This window comes from Watersipora subatra, chromosome 7 (assembly GCF_963576615.1).
Source record: "Watersipora subatra chromosome 7, tzWatSuba1.1, whole genome shotgun sequence".
NCBI classification, from domain to species: domain Eukaryota; kingdom Metazoa; phylum Bryozoa; class Gymnolaemata; order Cheilostomatida; family Watersiporidae; genus Watersipora; species Watersipora subatra.
This window is the reverse complement of record NC_088714.1, coordinates 29335186-29356746: the sequence shown is the minus strand read 5'-3', so window position 1 is coordinate 29356746 and position 21561 is coordinate 29335186. Positions and strand designations below refer to the sequence as shown.

Below are 21561 nucleotides of genomic sequence, written 5' to 3'. Positions count from 1 at the left end.
CGGGTTTCCGTAATTAACCCTCTTACGAGAAAGCCCGCAATCTTAGACCATCGATTGAAATTCCTGCGCGTCCTGCCCTATCAAGGTGCATAACTCAAGAACACTCTGAGTCTACAAACTTTAGGAAATCTCAAACCTAATATAATAATAATTAAAACATTGTTTTAAGCAAATATTTTTGAAAAAAAAATTGTTGTATTCATATTAAAATTTACTTAAAGATCAAAAAAGTAAGCTCATATAGATACATTGTTTATAGTCTACAAATTTAACCGGAAACTCAATCGATCAAGAATGGCTTCGTTACAGGATTGTGTGAGGGAGAGTGAGTATCTTTCTTCCTAATGATCAGACTTCGTTAGCTTTTGAACTGTATCTTGTTTGCTATATGTGTTGGTTTGAGTTCTTTTAATTAATTTGAAAAATGATACGTTTTTATTGCTTTATTTGAAATATTTAATGAATTACAGTTTGCCATCTTGTCTTGCGGTAGCTGATCTAGGGCTTGTTCCAGTACGATTTATTAGAATGTTAAAGTATTGTATATACTTAAATGTTGTTTGTTAAATTTGAAGCTTTACACAGTTGTTGCAATAGCCAGATTGGTATTTTGGAGTGGTGTAGTTGCTACCTTGTAACTTCAACGGTTAAATTTTACACAAGTAATCATTAGTAACATTTTTGCGATACGTCGACGATTTTCTACGCCATACATTCAAAGTTAAATATATTTTAGTCTTTGTAGGCATAATTTGTTTTTAACCAATGCAGCCATATGTAGAATTAACATTCTCAGCCATTTTGATCATTTTAGCCTAGCCGCCTAACCTAACAGCCTAGCCTAACAGAATGAATTACTACTCTATATAGTATATTATCTTGTTTACTTGCTTTAACACCCACTAAAGGAAACATGATTTGGGAGTTGTAACTATGGTATCAAGGAATTTTTCACAATTTATTGTGACATAAAAGTTCATCTTGCAGAAATATTCAAAGAATTAATATATCCACACAGAGGAAAAGGGGAAGCGACAGCTAATGGCGGCCCTGGCCAACCATACAAGGAGAGCCAGTGGAAGGTATTAAGCATTAATTATTAAAAATACAAATTCTAAAACTAATCATATTAAGATATTAATTAGTTGTCACTGTAATGTTTTGATGGATAGTTTGGTGTTTAAATATATATATATATACAAAAGTTGCAAAAAAATAACAGATTTATTTTTGGTCAGTAGTTTTTATAGATTAAACTAGAAAGGTTCTTTTGTTTTTGTTTGTGACTAAATTTTGTTATGAACTCAATGAACTTTTAATGTAGGTTTGGAATAATGTAATTATGGTTGGGATTGGTTCAGCAATGAACTTTTAAACATTGATTAATTACCATAATCAAGAGTATATTATCACAAAGATGATATTAATGTTACTGGTGCACATGTTGCAGGTACTGGTGCTCGACTCATTAGCTACTCGGATGATATCAGCATGCTGCAAGATGCACCAGATTATGGCAGAAGGGATAACTCTGGTGGAGAAGTTGTCCATGACTCGAGAGCCCTTACCCCAGCTCGATGCAATCTATTTAATTACACCCACATCAAATGTAGTGTTGAATTCTCATCTCCTGTTTATTGACAAAAGTTTGAATTATTCACCAATGTCCTTCGTTACGTTTTTTACTTGCAAGTTACTCTCGACTTTGGCTTCTATTCCATTGTATTAATTAATGCTAATTAGTCTCACTAGCAATCATTGAATCTAGGTCGAAAGGTTAAGTGTCAACAATGAACTAAAGTTCATCCTTTACTGGTAGACTGGCTGTCATAGTTATATGGTTATCTATTTGATTTAATCTTTTGCCACTGAAACTGAGTCAAGTGCACCCCTGGACTACAGTGTGCCCTTCAGCACACTAGCACAATTTACGGCTTCGTTCGCCTTTTGATGTGGAACCTTGAGGTTTTTTACGTCTTCTCAATGCGGCATTTGTTTCGTCATACGACATCAACAAAATCGCCTCTAGAAGATTAAATTTGGCGGTCGCTGTGCTGAATTGTTGGAGTCATAGAGATGCTGATCTGCGATTCGCCGAAAACGACATGTGAAAGAGATACAAGGCTCGCTGTCTCTCTCCCCATCTCTCTCTCTCCTCCCCCCTCTCTCCTCCCCCTCTCTCCTCCCCCTCTCTCCTCCCCCTCTCTCCTCCCCCTCTCTCCTCCCCCTCTCTCCTCCCCTCTCTCTTCCCCTCTCTCTTCCCCCTTTCTCCCCTTTCTCTTCCCCTTTCTCCTCCCCATTCTCTCCTCCCCCTTTTCCCCTCTCTCTCCCTCCTCTCTCTCCCCCTCTTCTCTCTTTCCTCCTCTCTCTCCCCCTTTTCTCTCTCTCTCTCTTCCTCCTTTCTCTCCCCTATCTCTCCTCTCTCTCTCTCCCTCCCCCTTTCTTTTCTCTCTCCCTCCCTCTTTCTCTCCCTCTCTCTCTCCCTTCTCTTTCCCCTCTCTCTCTCTCCCCCTCTCTTTCCCCCTCTCTCTCTCCCCCTCTCTCTCTCCCCCTCTCTCTCTTCCCTCTCTCTCTTCCCCCTCTTTCTCCCCCCTCTTTCTCCCCCCCCATTCTCTCTGTCCACCCTCTCTCTCGCTCCCTCTTTCACCGTTGCCCCCTCTCTCTCTCCCCTTTTTCCCCCTCTCTCCTCACTCTCTCTTCTCCTCTTTTTTCCTCTGTGTTTTGTTTGATATTGCATGAGTGAAATGAAAATTGGTGAAAATTAAGCCAACGTGAAAATTTATTGCGCATGTTAAAATATAGACTTTAATTCATTATACTCATATAACTACATATAAAAATATGGGATCTAAGAGTTTTACAATGGGTTCTAAGATCGATGGCAGCATTAAAGGAAGAAGTTAAACAATTTTATTGCAATAAGTTTTTACTGCAGATTGTAACCACTAAATACACTAAAGTTACTGTAGGTAACTGCTTTTTTATCTGTAAGCCTACAGCATGTATAGAAAATTTTAATGTTTTTCACCAGCGATTATTTGCATTAGATATTGGCTATGGATTTCGATGCCCCTCTTGCGACATTTTTGCCTTACGATGCCAACGTCAAAACAAGTTTATGTCGTATGATGGGATCCAGTGTATTTTATTTGCAATTCACAACTATGGTGAGACTTGCAGTTTTGCTTGTATTTGACATAGAAAACTCATTCTCTCGCATTGTCCTGACTATTTACCATTAGCTTTTTGACTTGAAATTTTATTTTGCAGGCAAATAGGTGTCTTTCGAATGTTTTGACAAGCACTCACAAATTATTGGCTATGAATATGTTTTGGTTTTTGTTTTTAGAGTATCAACCAGATGCTCGCAGACTTCGCTGAGCACAATAAGTGGACATATCGAGCGGCTCATGTCTATTTCACCGAAGCGTGTCCTGACGAGCTCTTCAAGGAAATGTGTCGACACCCAGCCACAAAATACAAGGCCATCAAAACTCTCAAAGAGATAAACTGTGCATTTTTGCCCTATGAGAGAAAGGTATGTAATGTATCCTTTTCAGTGTCACCGGCAGACTTGATGATAAGTTCAATCGGTGTTTAGTTGCTTCTTTCCAATTATGTAATTTTGTCTGTACACTCAAACCCTCATATATAATAATCTCCTTTGCTTACAATACGTTCTTAATACAACAAAAAATGTGAGCGAAGCTTTGTTATGACGCGTTTCGTGTTTTTAATATTTCACGTCCGAAGTTTCTCATAGTACTTAGGTTTTTCCAAGTACAATTGAAAGATAAATAAAACTTACAAATACAGCATGAACATAGTTAAGATTATATTTATATATATGAAGCTAATTTAATTTATATCTAATGTCAGATACAGTGAATAGCACCATGTAATTTCCACTACCCACTCTACTACCCACTCTACTACCCACTCTACTACCCACTCTACTACCCACTCTACTAGCCACTCTACTACCCACTCTACTACCCACTCTACTACCCACTCTACTACCCACTCTACTACCCACTCTACTACCCACTCTACTACCCACTCTACTACCCACTCTACTACCCACTCTACTACCCACTCTACTACCCACTCTACTACCCACTCTACTACCCACTCTACTACCCACTCTACTACCCACTCTACTACCCACTTTACTACCCACTCTACTACCCACTCTACTACCCACTCTACTACCCACTCTACTACCCACTCTACTACCCACTCTACTACCCACTTTACTACCCACTCTACTACCCACTCTACTACCCACTTTACTAGCCACTTTACTAGCACATCTTCGCATAGTCACATTTGCGAACTCTAATTTATCATGATTATAAAACATATAATGTAAGTTTTGCATATACAGTATATATACTAAGCTGGCGGTGTGTAAACTAATCAGGGTCATGTCTAGTTTACCATAGTTTATCAAATGTTTCTATTGGAAAACTTCTCAAAAAAGATAAAGTAAACTTTTCAGTTACTCAGATAGTTTGTACAATCTGTTAAAATTTGTGTCAGTGAGTTTGCATATCAACAACGGATACTTTTAGCGTTGTGGCATCTATTGTGTCATGCAGGAAGTGATAAATTCATTGCGCTAAGTGAACATTTAAGTTAGTATATATCGTACATATTATTCTTTGGATATTCGGTCCTAATCGTGTTGTGTGCTGATAGCAATTCACATCATGCTTCAGTGTTGAAAGACCGAAGCCCTCCGGAAGAATGTCGTGCAGTTGCTGATGAGTTCCCAGGAATGGATAATGACAAATAGCAACAATTTTTCGTGTGTTACTAGTGCTTGGTATATACATCTCTTCGCTTTGTCATGGTTGACTTGTGGATTGCCGACGAAGTATTCTTTACCCTGAAACCTGAGACAAAAAAAAGTAATTCAATGTAAGATGAAAACTGGTTGAGCTGAAATAATTAACTCAGTTCAATTTAAGTCAAATTAAGCAATTATTAAAAACCAGATATGAAAATTTAAAACTAGCTGAAATAATTAAACTGTTACGTAACCATCGATGATAAATAAAGCAATTATTAAAAGCCGTACATTAAATATAAAACTAGCTTCATCATTAAACTCTTATATATAGACTTCAATGACAGTGTTTGCTCAGTTATTTGTCTCACTGTACTTTTGCAGTGTTGCCATCTCAAATCTGATGCTAGTTCTAGACTTAGCAACCAGAGTATATTATTCCAGTGTGCCTAGGTATTACAGTACTGAAGGAGTCTAGGCACCATGCTCAACTTATGAATGCAGGCAAAAACCACCTTTCAGTAATGACTGTCAAGCACCCAGCTCTATTGATTATTGCACAGCATCTGCATTCAAGTGGATTAATATACAGTATATATGCTTGTCTGACTGATTCCAGTAGTAAAAACACTTGTCGCTATATCCTGGTGACCTCACGCCTCCTCGTTTCCACACAATTGCTTTTTCTGTTGAGTTCAAGAGATATCAACTTTTAAGTCAGATAGATTACTATGCTCCGACAGATTTCTAGGTTATCTGAATGACTGCAGTTGAGTAAAACTGGATGTGCGAGTACTGTGACTTTTGCAGCATTTTAGTTGGGTTCCACATATCACTACACGTTGTACACAGGACATTATATTATAGGGTAGGCCGAAGAGTTGTACCTCACTGGTTATGTACTCCATGTGTTATGTAAGCTAGCCTTTGTTTTACAACCAGGTATTCACTCTGGACAACCCAGGAATGTTTAAGGCTTTCTACTATCCTTCTCTCGATCGTGTAGCCAAGCTGGAGCAGGCAGCCGAGAAGATTGCTACTCTCTGCGCTACACTTGGCGAGTTTCCCTCTATCAGGTTGGTGTCTCTCTCTCTGGCCTCACCCTACGTTTCATCTCTTCGACGGCTATGTAGGCCTGATTAACATTATACAGTTCTTGTAATTCCTCATCTCTATGTTAGTTCTCTTCAACACCAGATCAATTTTAAAAATGCAACAAATGAGGAATGTTGTTTTGCTCTCCAATGCTATTGCTGATATCTATGCTCCTGTAACTCTGTAAGTTGTTATATTGCTATATGGTTAGCACGACGATATCCACTGTATAGTGACTGTGATCTATCAACTTGTGTTATTGTTTGCAAATGACTGACTATGTATTTACCCTTTGGTATTATCTGGAAGAGGAATTTGCTTTGCAAACACTGATAAATTTGACTTGTGTACTAAAAAAATTTTTCAGAGCTGTTGGCATCAATAAGGAAAAACAGCGTTGGTCTGGTTGAGTGACAAAATCCCCTGTAACATTCAATTAGTATGTATAAAGTACTGTTTTGTACTTGATGGTTGCCAGTGCAACCGTCAAGTTGCTATAAAGGAGTAGTTCAGTTGGCCTTGACTCAAGGGCTTGGTGTCTGAAGGTCAAATCGCTATATTCTATGTGAATTTTCCTTTATAGTGTTTTAGTTTACATTAGAGATCAGCATGCTACCATCTTGTTGGATTTTCCAACTAGAGGTAGTAGGTTTACCAGTTCCAAACGGTAAGTTTACCAGTTCTCAAGGGGAGGTTTACCAGTTCTCAAGGGTAGGTTTTCTCGTGCTTACGGGAAAGTGTATCAATGCTCAAGGGGAGGTTTACCTGTTCTCAAGGGGAGGCTTGCCTGTTCTCAAGGGGAGGCTTACCTTTTCTCGAGGGTAGGTTCTCTAGTTCCCAAGGATAGGTTTGCCAGTCCTAAATGGTACTTATAGAGTTTTTGGACATACCTCACTCAGGTATGCCTAAAAACATATTTCTGATTGGAGGCAAGCAATACACCTCATTGAGGAGTTTTTGAAGTTGATTTCTTTGCACCGCTCTCAATGATAAGCCATCAACCCAGGAATTACTATTTCGACCATAGGATGACCTGCAGCTGAGTCTAATAAACTTTTTGTAGCAACACAGAACATGTTTATTATATGCTAACCAATGTGTTATCATAGCCTTCAGCAGTTAGCAATCTGTTTCAGATAGTGATTATATTTTTAGGTATCGCTCGCAGTTTGATAACAACCATGAGTTTGCACAGTTGTTGCATCAGAAGCTCGTTGCCTACAAAGCCGATGATCCAAGGATGGGTGATGTAAGTGCCACATCAGCTTTTATTTCCTGTACGATAACAAGATCAATATTACTCATCGGTTTATTGAGTGTGATAGTATATGAATGCCTGTTTTCGACTCTTGGATGATTGGGGGTTTAGGAAATTAAGATAATTAGATAAAGTTTTGTTTTAGCTAAGCATGATTTCTCATTTCTCGGTTTGTAATTGTAGCATCACATGACATGCATACGGCTAGTCATGCTTGTCTCCGTAGTTGCTAGTATTTCCCTAAGTGATGTAGAGCGCGGCAGCGTAGAGCGGGGCAGCATAGAGCAGCGATGTAGAGCGGGGCAGCGTAGAGCAGCGATGTAGAGCGCGGCAGCGTAGAGCGGGGCAGCATAGAGCAGCGATGTAGAGCGGGGCAGCGTAGAGCAGTGATCACAAGTCTATTTGGTTGAGATACTCCAAGATACTTGTTACACGCACAACGTGGTGAAGCGAGCCAGTCTGTTATCCGCAGTATATTATATGATGGTTGTATGTTACAGGGAACCAACAAGGAACGATCACAGCTTATTATATTAGACAGAGGCTTTGATCCTATCTCACTCTTTGTACATGAGCTCACTTTTCAAGCTATGGCCTATGACCTGCTGCCGATCAAGGATGATGTCTATGGTTATACAAAACAAACACCTACTGGCAATGTAAGGACTCCGTTAATAGTTTTTATGATTGCATATTCTCGCTATGCTTGCAGCTTCCTTTGCTAGCATTGCTTGATTGATCCTCCATGTAAGTTTAAAAGGAAGTTCAACTCTCTTGCCTTTGTAACCCTCCTGTCACATATCTTGATCACTTTTGGCTTTACTGGCCGGTTATAAAAAGCAGATTATCTCAGCAAATAACTTATATTTTGTACTTAATACTGCAAGTTATGTCCTTTTGACAGCCCTTTATTCTTCCTCATTGTTTTGTATGCGATCACATGATGTGTGACCATGTGGTTTCAGAAAGAGGCAGAGGTGATACTGGATGAGTCTGATATATTGTGGGTAGATATGAGGCATCGCCACATCGCTGATGTCAGTCAGTGAGTTGCTAGCTGCTATATTGGTAATATGTGTCGTGCTGATTGATCTTGTTTCCTTGACATTAATGATGCGTGTAAGAGCCAAGTTTGGTTTCCTCGCAGTGTGCATGATAAAATTGTTAATTAGCAAAAATTATTATGCGTGAATAAGTGCTTTTAGTTCAGTTAAAAGAGAAAGCTGTTGGTGTATGTGATTTTTTTGTCTTCATCCACTCAGCATTGCATCATTTTGGCTAAGAATCCAATTCTATTTGACGCTAATAAATTTTACCTGAAAGTATTTGTCTACAGTAATATAAAACCTACCAATTTTTTTATATTTGCAAAGCTGTTCTGTAGTACAGTCATACCTCGACGTCCTCGACATACGAGCTTAATGTGTTTTGGCACTGAGTTAGCATACCAATTTCTTTGCATCTCAAATCAAAGTTTGCTATATAAAACAATTGAATACAAATTATTTCCTGCCCATACTCTGAAAAAACTACCTAAAACAGGATATTACGGTGAAAAATGTGTTTAAATTGCTGTTACTCACTCCCTACGCTCACAAAATAACAAATACACATTAGGTGGTTATGGGCTGCAATGAGTTGTAACATTACTATGTGCAACACTGTATGGAGTTCTTGCCTTTGAAACAGATGTAGAGGCTAACAGCAGTGTGATAGAGACTTGATAGGAACACATTCGGTGTGCTACACTTGTGACGCTACGTAACGTAAACTCTGAATTTAACATAAATGAATTTAGCTTACTGAAGACACACTAAAAATAAGCTCTTCAATCTTACACTAAACTTAATACTCACTAGACTTAGTATTATAAACTACACTTTTTATCATCTTTTTCCGGCTGGGTGCTTTTTGTTTAACTATCACATTTAACTGGTCTTTTTAAAACTGATCCAACGAGGATGACCCAGCAATGTTGTTCTCGGAATTGGCTTTCCTCATACTTGGCCACTTAGTGGCCGCATCGACTCTTATGCGTAACTCGTAACCAGCTCGCATCTCAAGTTTGTCGCGTATCTCAAGGCAGAAACTTGCTCGAAATACTGCTCGCATCTCCACTTTCTCGTATGTCGAGGTAAAACTGTATATTTCATCCCAGTTTTCATCTTTTACAAAGGTTTTTTGAGCAAACTGAAATATAGGCAATATCTTACAGAATCAATGATTAAACAGTTTCTCAGCCAACGGCACACAGAACTGTACTCTGATGGTAGATGTCGATTCTAAATCTAGTTTTATACACAAAATGTTGTTAATAAACTGTTTAAATTATTTTTTAGTTTTGTTGCTCAAGGGGGCCCATGGCAGTAAAGGCTGTATTGATAGTGGCTTTTTGCACACTGGTGACAGCTAAAACGTTAAGGATAATAAACTGCATGCAGACCTGTTCTAGCACTGCTTAAATTCACCCTAAAAGCCTCACTTAAATAGTCACTTAGTGACTTAAATAGGCTACTACTGAGTCATGTAAACTATATAAGGTGAACTACAACAGCATATCTAATATACCTATGATGCTAAGAAATGACTGGCCTATTGGTTAATTCTTGGTGGTTCGGCAGTTATCATTAGAAACGTCAGCACATGTAAAACATATATTATTTAGGACTACCTTTTCCTTGGTAACATGCACATATGAAACTGATATGATGCATTGGTCCCCAGGAAGGTGACTCAAGGCCTGAGGAAGTTTGCAGACGAAAAGAGAATTGGAAGCAAGGACCAGGCGTCAGTGAAGGACGTTGCGCAGATGGTAAAGCAGATGCCGCAGTACCAAAAGGAGCTGAACAACTACGCAACCCACATGCACCTAGCCGAAGACTGCATGAAGGAGTACCAGGCTAAGATTAGTAACCTGTGTAAGGTCGAACAGGTTAGCGGTCAAGGTTACAATTCTGGGTGTCCTCATACTACAGTTTATTTTTGTTTGCATGATAAATGTGAATAAAACTGTCCTTTTTATTTATTCATATGTGCTGCTTGAATGGGTGCTATCCTCATTCCTCTGAAACAGAACTTTTTTATCAACTTTTTAAATGCACTAATCGCCGTATATGAGGCTGTACTGGCTGACCAGCAGCCAAAAGTATTAAGTGACGTGGTGAGTCAATATATCATGTCAAGAATGCAAACCTCTACGGATGGGTATCATATAATATGTGTTTCCAGGACCTGGCTATGGGCACTGATCCCCAGAATGAGCGAATCAGAGATCCGATGCGAGCAATCGTACCCATTCTTCTCGATCAGAACATCTCAGTTGACGAGAAGATACGCGTCATACATCTCTACATCTTGCATAAGGGAGGTGGGTTTATCTGTCAATCTCTGTGGATTTTATTTTTAAAATTTTGGCAGAAATTTATGTTTAAAATATCACAAACGTCTGCAAATTGTAGCATATTGACATTTCTTATAAATCATCAAAGTCGAGTGGGCTGCCGTTGTTGTTGTTGACCAGGTTGACAATACGGCAACAGTGAAGCTGAAAAGTAAATTTTACTGACCTAAAAATGAAAATGGCTTCAGCATGAAAGTGTTTTTATCTTTAATAAACATTCCAGGGCATGTTTATTAATGTTTACAATGTACATGTATAATAAGTCATTTAAAAAGTGTTCAAGTGGTGATTGCAGTCATTATGACTAAGGGTGTTTTCTAAAAAAAACTGCAACATCCTTTAAATGGCTTTCAGTGAATGTTAACCCACTTTTGTGGCTTTAATTGCCATAACAACAAGGAGATTGGTAAAAAGTAGACATTTCCTCTCTACCCTAGGACACTTTTATTTCGCTAGTATTTAGTTTCGTGAGTAGCACACAGAGTAAAATTTCGCTGCAACTTAATTTTGCAGCCCTGATGAGTGCGAAAATATAGTGATGTGAAAATAAATGCAGTGGAAAAAACAGATTGCATTCCTCAGGTCCAGTTTGCTAATAAGAAAAAAAATTCAATTTGGGACTAGTTCGTATTTGTAAACCGCAGGTTGAAATGTGTGGGTGAGATCGATAATTCAATTTGATCACTTGCTGCCATTTGTTTCTTAGTCTATCAATGACGTCTAGGTCCCTCCTGCCGTGACTTTCACACTCGAATTCCAAGAAGAAAATAGATAGATAACAACTAAAACTGTATTACCCTTTCGCTGTCATAAACGCATTTATGCGTTTTCTAGGGGCCACTGCCATAAACGCTATTTTGGACTTTCTCAGCAATTGCGTGGTAACCTGGTTTTATTATTCGTTGACCACATAACCCACGGTCTTTAAGAGTTTTATGAAATTGACTGTGTTGTCCGAAGATCTATCTATAAAATCAGCCTAAAACAACGAAGCAATTTCAAGCTTTTGTTTGATATTTTCTAATCGATAAACGAACATTTTTCTGTGAGTTCATTAACCACCGCGCGCGAGTCATAAAACAGGTAATTAGTTGTTGATGACAGTATAGCCAATCAATATTTAGAGTTTCGTGATTATACAGATAATTAAAGTAGCAGCACTGTCTTTAATGTGTCTGTTTACAACCAAAACTGTATAATGTGGTTGGACCTGGTGAGGATTGATATTTTTTTTGGTTCGTAATAAAATTCATCACTACAATAATTATTCTTCAATTTTATGACTTCACCTACCAGACTTTCATCTTCATCAGTTCCAAACTCGGTGACTAAACTGATATCATCTTAATTTGCGTTTCCATGCTGCTCAGTCAGTTTATTAGATATAATGAGTTTACCAAAAAGTTCCCACTGAGCCCAACCACAGACAAAAATTGCCTGCATTTCTAATATGAAGATTTTATTGTGGATATCAATGAACTAAGCTATTTAATTTCGCGTTTTCGTTCGTTCGTTATAATAGTTCAGTTTCGCTCATGAAATTTTCGCGAGAGGACGACACCGCGAAAATGCGAAAGTTAGATGACGCGAATACATAAGTGTCCTAGGGTATACAGTTATAACACGAAAACAGTTCTTTCTTTTCATGAAAATAATTTTAGACAAAACTCATCAATGTATATAACGATGAAAGGCTTGTTTTATTTGTTTGTTATTGACTAGCGGAATGACTGTCTAGCCTGAGAGTCTTGGTTTATATGGAAAAAAGATCCTTGAAAATTTGATTGATTAGGTTTATGGCTGTTTTGAAGAAGTGCTAGCATCTCAAACTTGACCCTTTAGAGGGCAATTTTTTGTAAGCAAACAAATTTTGCAAAATATTTGTCAATACGTTTCATGTTCATTATTTTGGTCATAATTCAGAAATGGTTTGTTTGCTCTTAATGAAGCCATAATAAAATTGATCAGTAGACAACTCTACAAAATCATACTAATAATGACTAGTTTTCATCAGCATACGTAATTTTTTTCATTGTTGTTGTGGTTGCCATGGTTTCAGTGCTGAGTCTACCTAAGAAATTTGATTGTCAGAACTACACTTTGATTTGAAGTCATTAAGGCCTAAATCGGCCCACTGTTTTCAGATTTGTCCATAAAGTGATTTACAATCTGATCTGATGACTTTAAAACATTTATATGGATGATTACTAATCTCTTCAAGAGCGATGTGCGACATTCTAGCATCTGGAGATGTCATTGCTGCGGCGTGTCCTCTTCAAACTCCAAAATGTTTTGTTTTTTGTCATAACTTTTAAAGTAACATTATTGAAATGAGTAATAATTCTATTATTCTACCACGTTTTACTCAAAGTAGTCTAGTGTTTAACATGGTCTGATATTTTGGCCCACCTAAAGGAAAAACTGTTTGAACAAATATGCTAACATCGGTGACAATGATGCCATTCTGTTCATGGGGTAGCACAAAATATAGAGGTGGCGTAAACATTGCTTCGCTCGTTAATGGTGTTCAGTGAAGCTTATTTGAAAATATCCTTTTACGTTTATTTGACAAAGTGCTGGTAGATTGGTATTCCTACAGCTTTTGATCCGTCATAAAATGTATCTATTAGATTTGTAGTTAGTTTCCATATATCATGTCAAATGTTGACTAGTTTTTTTTGGATTCCTTCTGCACAGAGGCATCTTAACCTCACACGCTTGAACATTATTATGTCTGTCAAACAGTGCGCTGCCGAATTTCAAACCACAGTGTGTTAAAAACCAGCAGTTTGTTGTTTGACAGACATAATGTTCAGTAGACATAAAAATATTAGTTCAGCTGTCGTAATATGGGAGTAACTATATATTGATTTACAGCAGATGTTCCTATAACGTATACCGCCTATGAAGTAAATTCTCCATAACGGAAAAAAGTTATGTAAAGTTTTTGCTTCATACTACGTAAAAAATTCCATATAACGTAAAGTGTCAAATTGTTGCAAGTTCTCAAATTCGATTTGAATAATGATAATTATGTAGTTTAGTCTCATCAAGTCTCACCGCACTTGTGAGACAAAGCGATGTTCTGTATAGCGTTATCTCTATTACATATACAAGTTCTATGACATTCTAGTTCGCTGCGATAGATAGTCTGACGTGTCGACAAAACAGAGAGAACAAGTACCTGTAGCTGCGCAATTGTCAGAAATATTTAAACACGATCGGTTAATTACAACGTCAGTCTACCAATCTGATTGTCACTATTATTTTGTTATAGAATCTTATTATAGTGAAAACGTATTTTTGTTTTACTTTATTGTAGACATATAAAATCTTTGTTGTTAGTTTTTGTTTGCAGAGTAGACTGTTTAGAAAAAGTAAAAAAATTGTAAATGATGTCGAAAATGTACTTGTGAAATTAAAGCAACCATGAACCATAAGATGAGTGTAAGTGATAAAAGAAGAACAGTTTTCAATGCAAACTAATAATACTGCAGTTACGGTACTACAGCTAACAAATTGAAAAGTGAAGTCTAGTTTTTCTTTTTACGGCCAAAAGGTTGAGTTTGGAAATATCCTGGAATGGATTAGGCAATTTACCTGTATTTTACTGCGCATAACGTAAACTCCCTATAATGAGACGTTCCTGGAACAAATTAATTATGTTGTAGGAGTGTCTACTGTATTCGTTTTTCTTGTTCATTATAGTATCAGGATGTTCTTATACGCTGACAGCTGTTGTTTTACAGTAATTATGACAGGCAGCCATCAGTATGGCCTGTCAAACACACTCGGTTAACTACAGCATGATATTCAGAATTGTGTTCCCTTTGTGGTTCATGTTATCTTATTGTAAGATCCAGCGTGTAGACCGATGGTTTCTAGCAGATTTTTTATCTAGCCATTCCAGCATCCTGGTGTCTTGTGCCTTTAGTAGATGAGCACGAATAACCATGAATGTCGGATTCTCAACAAAATCATAGGTCATAGCTGTCAATACATTTTTCGAATGAAGATGAAGCACGAGTGATCGATAATGGGAACATATGTTATCTGCAGGTCTGTCTGATGAAAATCTTTCCAAACTCATGCAGCACGGAAACATACCGGCAGAGCACAAGATGAAGATATTCAATGTGCAGCATATGGGAGTGACAGTCATTGCAGAGGTAGGGACTGGCTCATTGTCTTATGCTTTGCTCATTCGCTCAGGGCAGATGCTGCTTGTCGGCCTATGTTATATGTGTACACAATGACCTCTTGACCTCATGGTGTGGGCTTCATCGGGTAGAAATAGTGGTAGAGCTTTTACATGTATTAGTAAAGGTGCGGTCTGTCTGAGAGAGGATGGAAAGTGAGGTGTCTATGCCGCACTTTGCGTAGAAAGATAGAAACAGCGGAAAACTAAATATGTTTGCACTTTTCTAGCGAGCCCTCTCAGTATATGTTTGTTATCATGAAACTAAAGAAAGCTCGTCATCAGTTTTAACAGCATCAATTGAATCGTTAATTCACCATTTACTATTAACAAATCTTGTATGTTGGAATTTCCATTAGACCTTCATTTTAAGTCTGCTCGGAAGTGTGCGTGTATGTAAAATTATTTTCCTGGCGTTTGTCATCAAATGATATTAAATCAGAAACTAAAACAGTTAACAAAATAAAAAGTAAGTTTTGATCTACAAGTTACCAACAACTCATGACATGTTTCTAAAAGTGTTTTCTAATATCTTTACACCAAGTTATGTGAATATATTCATTTCTTGATTTGGGTACCCTAAGTCATGAAGGTGGACAACTCTTTATCAGACTAAATTGTAGCATTTTTAGATGCCTGTTAGATCACGTTTTACGACAAGAAATTCACTATGCAAAAGAATATCACTGAAAATCGCTAATCAGATGAAGTAGTATTTTTGTTAGCAAATTATTTTATTGACAAGGTAATCTAGAATTAATATGGCATCGGCTTTGGAATTATAATTTGAGTCTACATGGATAAGCGCTTTTCTACTGTATGTTGCCTGCTTCATGGCAGGTAACCGCACCTATTCAGCATTTGTTCAAACTGTTAACATTAGAGGGCACACGACTCCAGCATTTTTGTGTTGGTGGTTATCTTCTTTATTCATGTTTTATAAAGTGGTTTGAGCATATTTCTTTAGTGAGCATTTTTTGCCCCAGCAGGAGGACTGACCATAACAGAATGCTAGGTGATGTGTGTTTGTAGTACCCTAGGTACTTGTTCGCTTTTATTCTGATTAATCTAATTGCTATTTAAAGAATTCGGTCAAATACGACGTATTCCAGTGCCGTGTGGCAACTGGTCTCACTGAAATATCACCACTTATGAAGAAGGTAAATGTGTGTCTAGCCTCTCTTTTCTTAACCATACTACAGCACTGTTATCATTAATAACTCCAAATGTTTTGGAGTTGTTTTCTCTTTACATAGCCTTCCAAGCATGTTCATAAACACTGGTATTTAAACGCTAGCTGTTTTGTTCAAATTATTAATCGTTTATTGCAGAGTTGAATTATTTTCTCATAGGGTGACATAATTTAGGGCATTATGCATGCGTATAAATGTATTATATGGTGTTGTTTGGAATGTAAATGCTGTATGCTGATTGTGGAAATCTTTATTGGTTTCAATATTCTGATATTGATTACTTACTGCTAGGTTGTCAAGCTTTCTTTTGTCGTGTCTGTGAAGACTTGCCTTTGTTGATATGTACATAGTAGGCTTAAGGGGTGGCTATGTGAGACTATGTATCAGGGCACAGATGTTGAGAGAGGGACCAGCGCGTTTGTGGCATTTAAAAATAAACATGCATGCTCATGTTTTATTGTCAAGCCTTTTTATACAAACACACCACTTCTACCCACACTGGTTCTATATGAACAAAAATATGGTCAAAGCCATTTCAATGATCATTTTTCCGTTTGAGACAGAACTGTTGCATTCTGAACCGAGAAGGTTACTAAGCACTCCACAAAAAGGCCAACATGGTAGATCCGCGGTGGTTTCTATAGTAATCAGGCATCGCAAAATGCTGATGCCTAGCTAGTGTAGCTACCCCTTTAGCTAGCTCTCCAATAGATTTTTGGATAATACATGTTATGTCCTTGTAACACGGTGAAGAGTTTGCTTGCTCCGGTGATGAAATTGCCATTTCATCGGCTGCTACTTATCTCTGTATGTAGTAAAACGGTTTTGCTATTATTCCTCACATACAGAGCTCCAGCAGTGTTAATGTTAACGATTCGCTAGCTATGGTGCCATTGGAAGTGAGTACATGGTTTGCCCTGCTGTTCCATTAATTCTCACCTTGAGTGCCCCCCAAACTTCACCTGGGACACTCCTTGTCTTGGTGATGGCTTTTATCTTAAGATAATATGTCTCACTCCACTAACACTTGCTTACCCACACTTGCAGTTCCACTTTATTATATTAATATTGGGAGTTGCTCTTTCACCGTCGAGGCAATTTTTTATTATCTTGGACACAATTTGAATGAGCCCACACTGAATAATGAAGGCGATTAGCACTGTTAATTTGAAGAATTGAAGTTTGTCAATTTGTTGTCATGACATATCCCATTCTGATGCAAGCTAAATTGTGGTTTTTGCTTCAGAAACGAAACAAACTTTTACCACAATTTGCTTTGGTTTTCGGTAAAATAACGCCTTTCTACCATTTAGCACTTGTGGTTAACTATTGTCTTTTAGGCTGATGGGAACAACAATGGTACAATGGTGAAATCATTGCCATTTGCTGATAATCTAGCATTTATTGGATCCAATTGTGTAAGGCCATGTCTGCATCTATTATATTTATGTATTCACGTTCGATTCTAGCTTTACCCACTTATTATATCCTGGTCACGGCTCTTTGTTACCAACTTTGCTAATTCTACTTTAGTTTGGCCATCTACCGTAGGTCTCTTTGTTAATGTTGGCAGGTACTTGTAACAAACTCCATTAGACAAGGTGACGGGTGATCTTTCCCTCCTAATGTCTTGTTTTTGCATTGCCTCGCTGACTTCCGTCGCTGTCCGCATTCTGAATTAAGAATGCTGTATCTGTAACCATCTCAAAGTGACATTAATTCAGACCAGTGTGGCATTGTTAGTAAAAATATTAGAAAATAAAAAATAAATATGGAAAGCGTTGGCATAAATAGTATGGTCAGTTTTGAAATAAAGATGATAGATGCTAGATGATCATATTGAATAATGATACTAGATGACCCTTGCAGCAGGTTGATGGGGACAAGAGTACCAATATGTAAACTATATTTCTGTACCTTGGTGATGCATTAATATTGTTTGCGCTGGCTTTAGTAACTTTTTAAGTTCAAATGTGTACATGGTAACACGACTATTGACAATTATATTTAAAGTTCAAATGCGTACATGGTAACACGACTATTGACAATTATATTTTACTATAACATTACTGTGAAGAGGACATCTTCTGTTGAAATCTTGTAGGAACACTAACAATTGTTGTGTGAGTAATGAATTTGTTTATCATTATATCAGTAATAACAAATCACAGCTATCAGTAATAACAAAATATAGAGTTTTAGATAAAGAATGTAATTCATATCCATATCCATATTATGAATGGGCGTAAAAAAATAACAAAAAAAATTTCATTTTACCTCTCGTCATCTCGGAGTGCTTTGCAGGCGCTTGCCATTTGTAATAGGCATCCACATAATGCTCTTCAGTGTGAACATTTTGTACTGTGGGAAAAGTAACTGGAGTATTATCTTACTTTGTAATTTGCTCAAATTAAATATGAATCCTATTTTATTCGCATGTGACCTTTCGTAGCTTTTACTGCAAGAATTGTCTTCTCTTTTTATCATTTTTCATCATATATTTTTCTAAAACTTTGGATTTGTAGCATTAAATACACATTATGGTTGATGGTTGCTGATGGTGGGGATGGTTGACAGAATACGTTATGACCAGACGTCACAAATAGTGGCACTTTGCGTTTAGATTAGTAAAGAGCAGTCTTCAATATCAGTGTTTACATTGCCATGTGATCTCTTTTGACTGTTGCTGGCGCTAACATCATCCATACATGTCGCACTAACTACTCTTTCTGACTTTTCTGTTTAAAAGCAAAACCCAATTTGACAGATAAGTCTGTTGTAGCGCAACAGGCGGTCTCCGTACAACTCATACCAGGCGCTCAACAGAAGAGAGCGAATATCTGAGCAAACTTTCCAGCAATCACGCTGGACGCCATATCTCAAGGACCTCCTGGAAGATGCGTGTGAGGATAAACTTGACCAAAAACAGTTCCCATATCTTGGAGGAGGCGCTCGGGGAGGGAGAGGGGCAGCCCCAGCAAGGTGCTGTTTATCGTTGTTTGATATTGTAGATTTGAAAAGGTTTTTGAAAATCCAGCTAATAATTTGACATTTGTTATATTTCAAACGTAGCTTACAGCTTTTCGCTCATTAAACTTTTTAGAAGCAATGATTTGGTTTTTAAACTATGTAACAATTATCTTCATGTAAGTTCTTTATTTTGCTACACATTTTTTTTGCAGTAGTGCTAGGCCGCAATATAACTGGTCAAGTGGGCGAACGCAAACACGATCGGGACCTCGGCTGATATTCTTTGTTATTGGTGGCATTACATACAGCGAGACAAGGGTTGCCTATGAGGTTGCAGCGAATAACAAAGACTGGGATATAATAGTTGGTAAGCCTAGAAATTTTTCTTTGTAGTTATCTTCTTGCTGTTGTCTGTAAGTTATTTAGAAGCATGGCCTGATGATCAGTTTAGTTAAGTTATCAAGGACGGTGGTGATACAGATTGATGTACCAAATTCTAAAGAAAAAGTAAACCCGAATTTTTGTTAAACAGTGTACGATGTTTCTTATTCATGTATCTAGAGTCTAGACCCTGACATGTGTTTGTAAAGCTACTAGCTATGCCTAGATAGATCTAAATACAGTAGACGCTCCTACCAACATAAATAATTCATTCCAAGAATGTTTATGTTATAGGGAATATACATTTATAAGAACAGTAAAATACATGTAAAGTGCCAAATCCGTTCCAAGATCTTTCCAAACCCACTCCTTTGGTCATGCAAAAAGGAAAAGCTTGATTTAACTCTTCTAATTGGTGCGCTGTACCGTAACTGCAGTTTTATTGGTTTGCATCGACAACTTTTCTACTTTTTCTGATCATCTTGCAGGTATGGTTGCGGTAATTTTTACAGTAAGTTGATGGGGTGTGCATGCATCTTTGACGTTCATTTACAACGAATTGCTTATTTTTGTCTACACAGCAGTCTATTTTGCTAAGTAAAACTAATAACAAATATTTCATACATATACAATAAAGCAAAACAACAAAATATTTTTACTATAAAAGCGGTACTACATGTTTGTTGTCTACCTGTATCCAGGGGTCAAGGTTAGAAAGAGAACTTCCGACGATGCTCCAACTCGTCACATTCAGATTGGTAGACCGACGCTGTAACACCTACACTAATCAATTGCCTTTGTATTTATGAACAATTGTGCAGCAGCTGTTCTCTGTTTTGTCGACACATATGACGATCTATCACGACGAACTAGAATGTCGCGAAAGTTGCATATATAATCGACATAGCTTTATTCGTGCATCGTTTTTCTCTCGCAAGCGCGGTGAGATTGAGTAAAATTCAAACCAAATTTGAGGACTCACCCGACTTGACACTTTACGTTATATTGAATTTTTTAATTAGTTGAAAGCAAAAACTTTGCAAATTATTTGCATTATCTGGAATTTACATTATAGGAGTGTCTAATGCACTGACTAGGACGAGTATAACTGGAGTGGCTCAGAACCTGGTCACGTGACGGGGAATTTTCTGTTTTTGTCTAATATTTAATATCTCATGCCAAATCTTACCAATTTTTTCGAGATTTATATTTTCTTTATACATTTCTCTATTTTTCTATACATTTTCCAAATACCTCTCTGCGTACAATAATCTTATGCAAGATTCTGCAACTATTTATGCACATTTTTGCATAATATCTTCTTATATTTCTTAACAGTATTGGGTTATTAGTAGTGGGTTGTTGCAATATTGCTGTGGTAGAATATAGCATTGTGGCCAGTGTCTAATATTTATCATGATTAAATGCAACTGGGCATGTGCAAAACATGTGACAAAAACAAAAAATTCCCTGTCAAGTGACCAGGTTCTGAGCCACTCCAGTTATACTCGTCCCACTGGACTAAGCAATTTGGCATGCTACCTATAACGATCGTTACAAGCCATTGATATTTTTTTCTTGTCCTAAAATAGCTTCTGTTGTTGTTAGGGTCAACACACATCATAACCCCTAAGGACCATCTGAGTGATTTGCAAAGCCTCAGTGAGACAGATTCTCCTGGCGCAGATGTTCAACCTCCTCCCATGTAGTTAGGTAGTGTCCGCACTCATGCAAGTCACCACACTCCATTTCCAAGTTGAATGATTTGTGATTTATTGCCACGCTTATATGGCTATATTTGTTAATGTATGTCGCAATATCAGATGTTTCTTTTTGTCAAGTACTCTTCTAATTATCTTTACATTGTTGGTAAAAGGCAGTAAGTTTTGGTAAATAATGACCACACCGGGATCAGCAGTGGTAAAATCTTGAAAGATGATTCTAGATGTCTACTAAACAATTCATGTTAGTTTCGTACGCTACTGCGGTGGTTCACTTTAGATTCTAGTCTATTCACAAATATTTTTGTATTTGTTATTTTCTTCTAGTACGTTTTATTTTTTATTACTAATAACTTACATTTCACATAATAATCAACCAGTGAAAAGCCATAGGGATGTCTGTATATACCAATGACATTAAAGAGATTGATGTGATTTGACAACTGCGATAGTTGGAAGGTAAACTTTTTATTATTTTATAACTGTTGTATGGTGTACGTTGTAATATAATATTATTTGTTACAAATTGGTTTTTGCTTGATAACTTATCACA

The 21561-nt window shown here is 37.4% G+C and overlaps 1 protein-coding gene across 4 annotated transcripts; it reads left to right on the top strand.

The window, feature by feature from the left end:
• The first annotated feature begins 279 nt into the window (after window positions 1-279).
• On the top strand, window positions 280-21538 carry LOC137399680 (syntaxin-binding protein 1-like). Of its 4 annotated transcripts, none has more exons than XM_068085868.1 (15): window positions 280-325; window positions 988-1082; window positions 1451-1609; window positions 3350-3538; window positions 5735-5868; window positions 7043-7136; window positions 7646-7804; window positions 8111-8190; window positions 9870-10077; window positions 10374-10512; window positions 14605-14714; window positions 16785-16835; window positions 18719-18918; window positions 19122-19273; window positions 20896-21538. In XM_068085868.1, exons 1-15 carry the CDS (start codon window positions 295-297, stop codon window positions 20994-20996), a joined length of 1902 nt encoding a protein of 633 aa, XP_067941969.1. In that variant the 5' UTR covers window positions 280-294; the 3' UTR covers window positions 20997-21538. The 4 variants fall into 4 exon arrangements, with proteins under 4 accessions (XP_067941969.1, XP_067941967.1, XP_067941971.1 ...); XM_068085866.1 differs by having other exon boundaries at window positions 19119-19273; XM_068085870.1 differs by lacking the exon at window positions 16785-16835.
• Window positions 21539-21561: the final 23 nt, after the last annotated feature.

Bases quoted from the DNA above. Each gene is read 5' to 3' on its own strand.
- LOC137399680 (XM_068085866.1), top strand. From the start codon at position 295: ATGGCTTCGTTACAGGATTGTGTGAGGGAGA. The intron at 10,513-14,604 runs GTGGGTTTATCT...TGTTATCTGCAG, and splicing joins CTACATCTTGCATAAGGGAG to GTCTGTCTGATGAAAATCTT. The intron at 14,715-16,784 runs GTAGGGACTGGC...CCTCACATACAG, and splicing joins GAGTGACAGTCATTGCAGAG to AGCTCCAGCAGTGTTAATGT.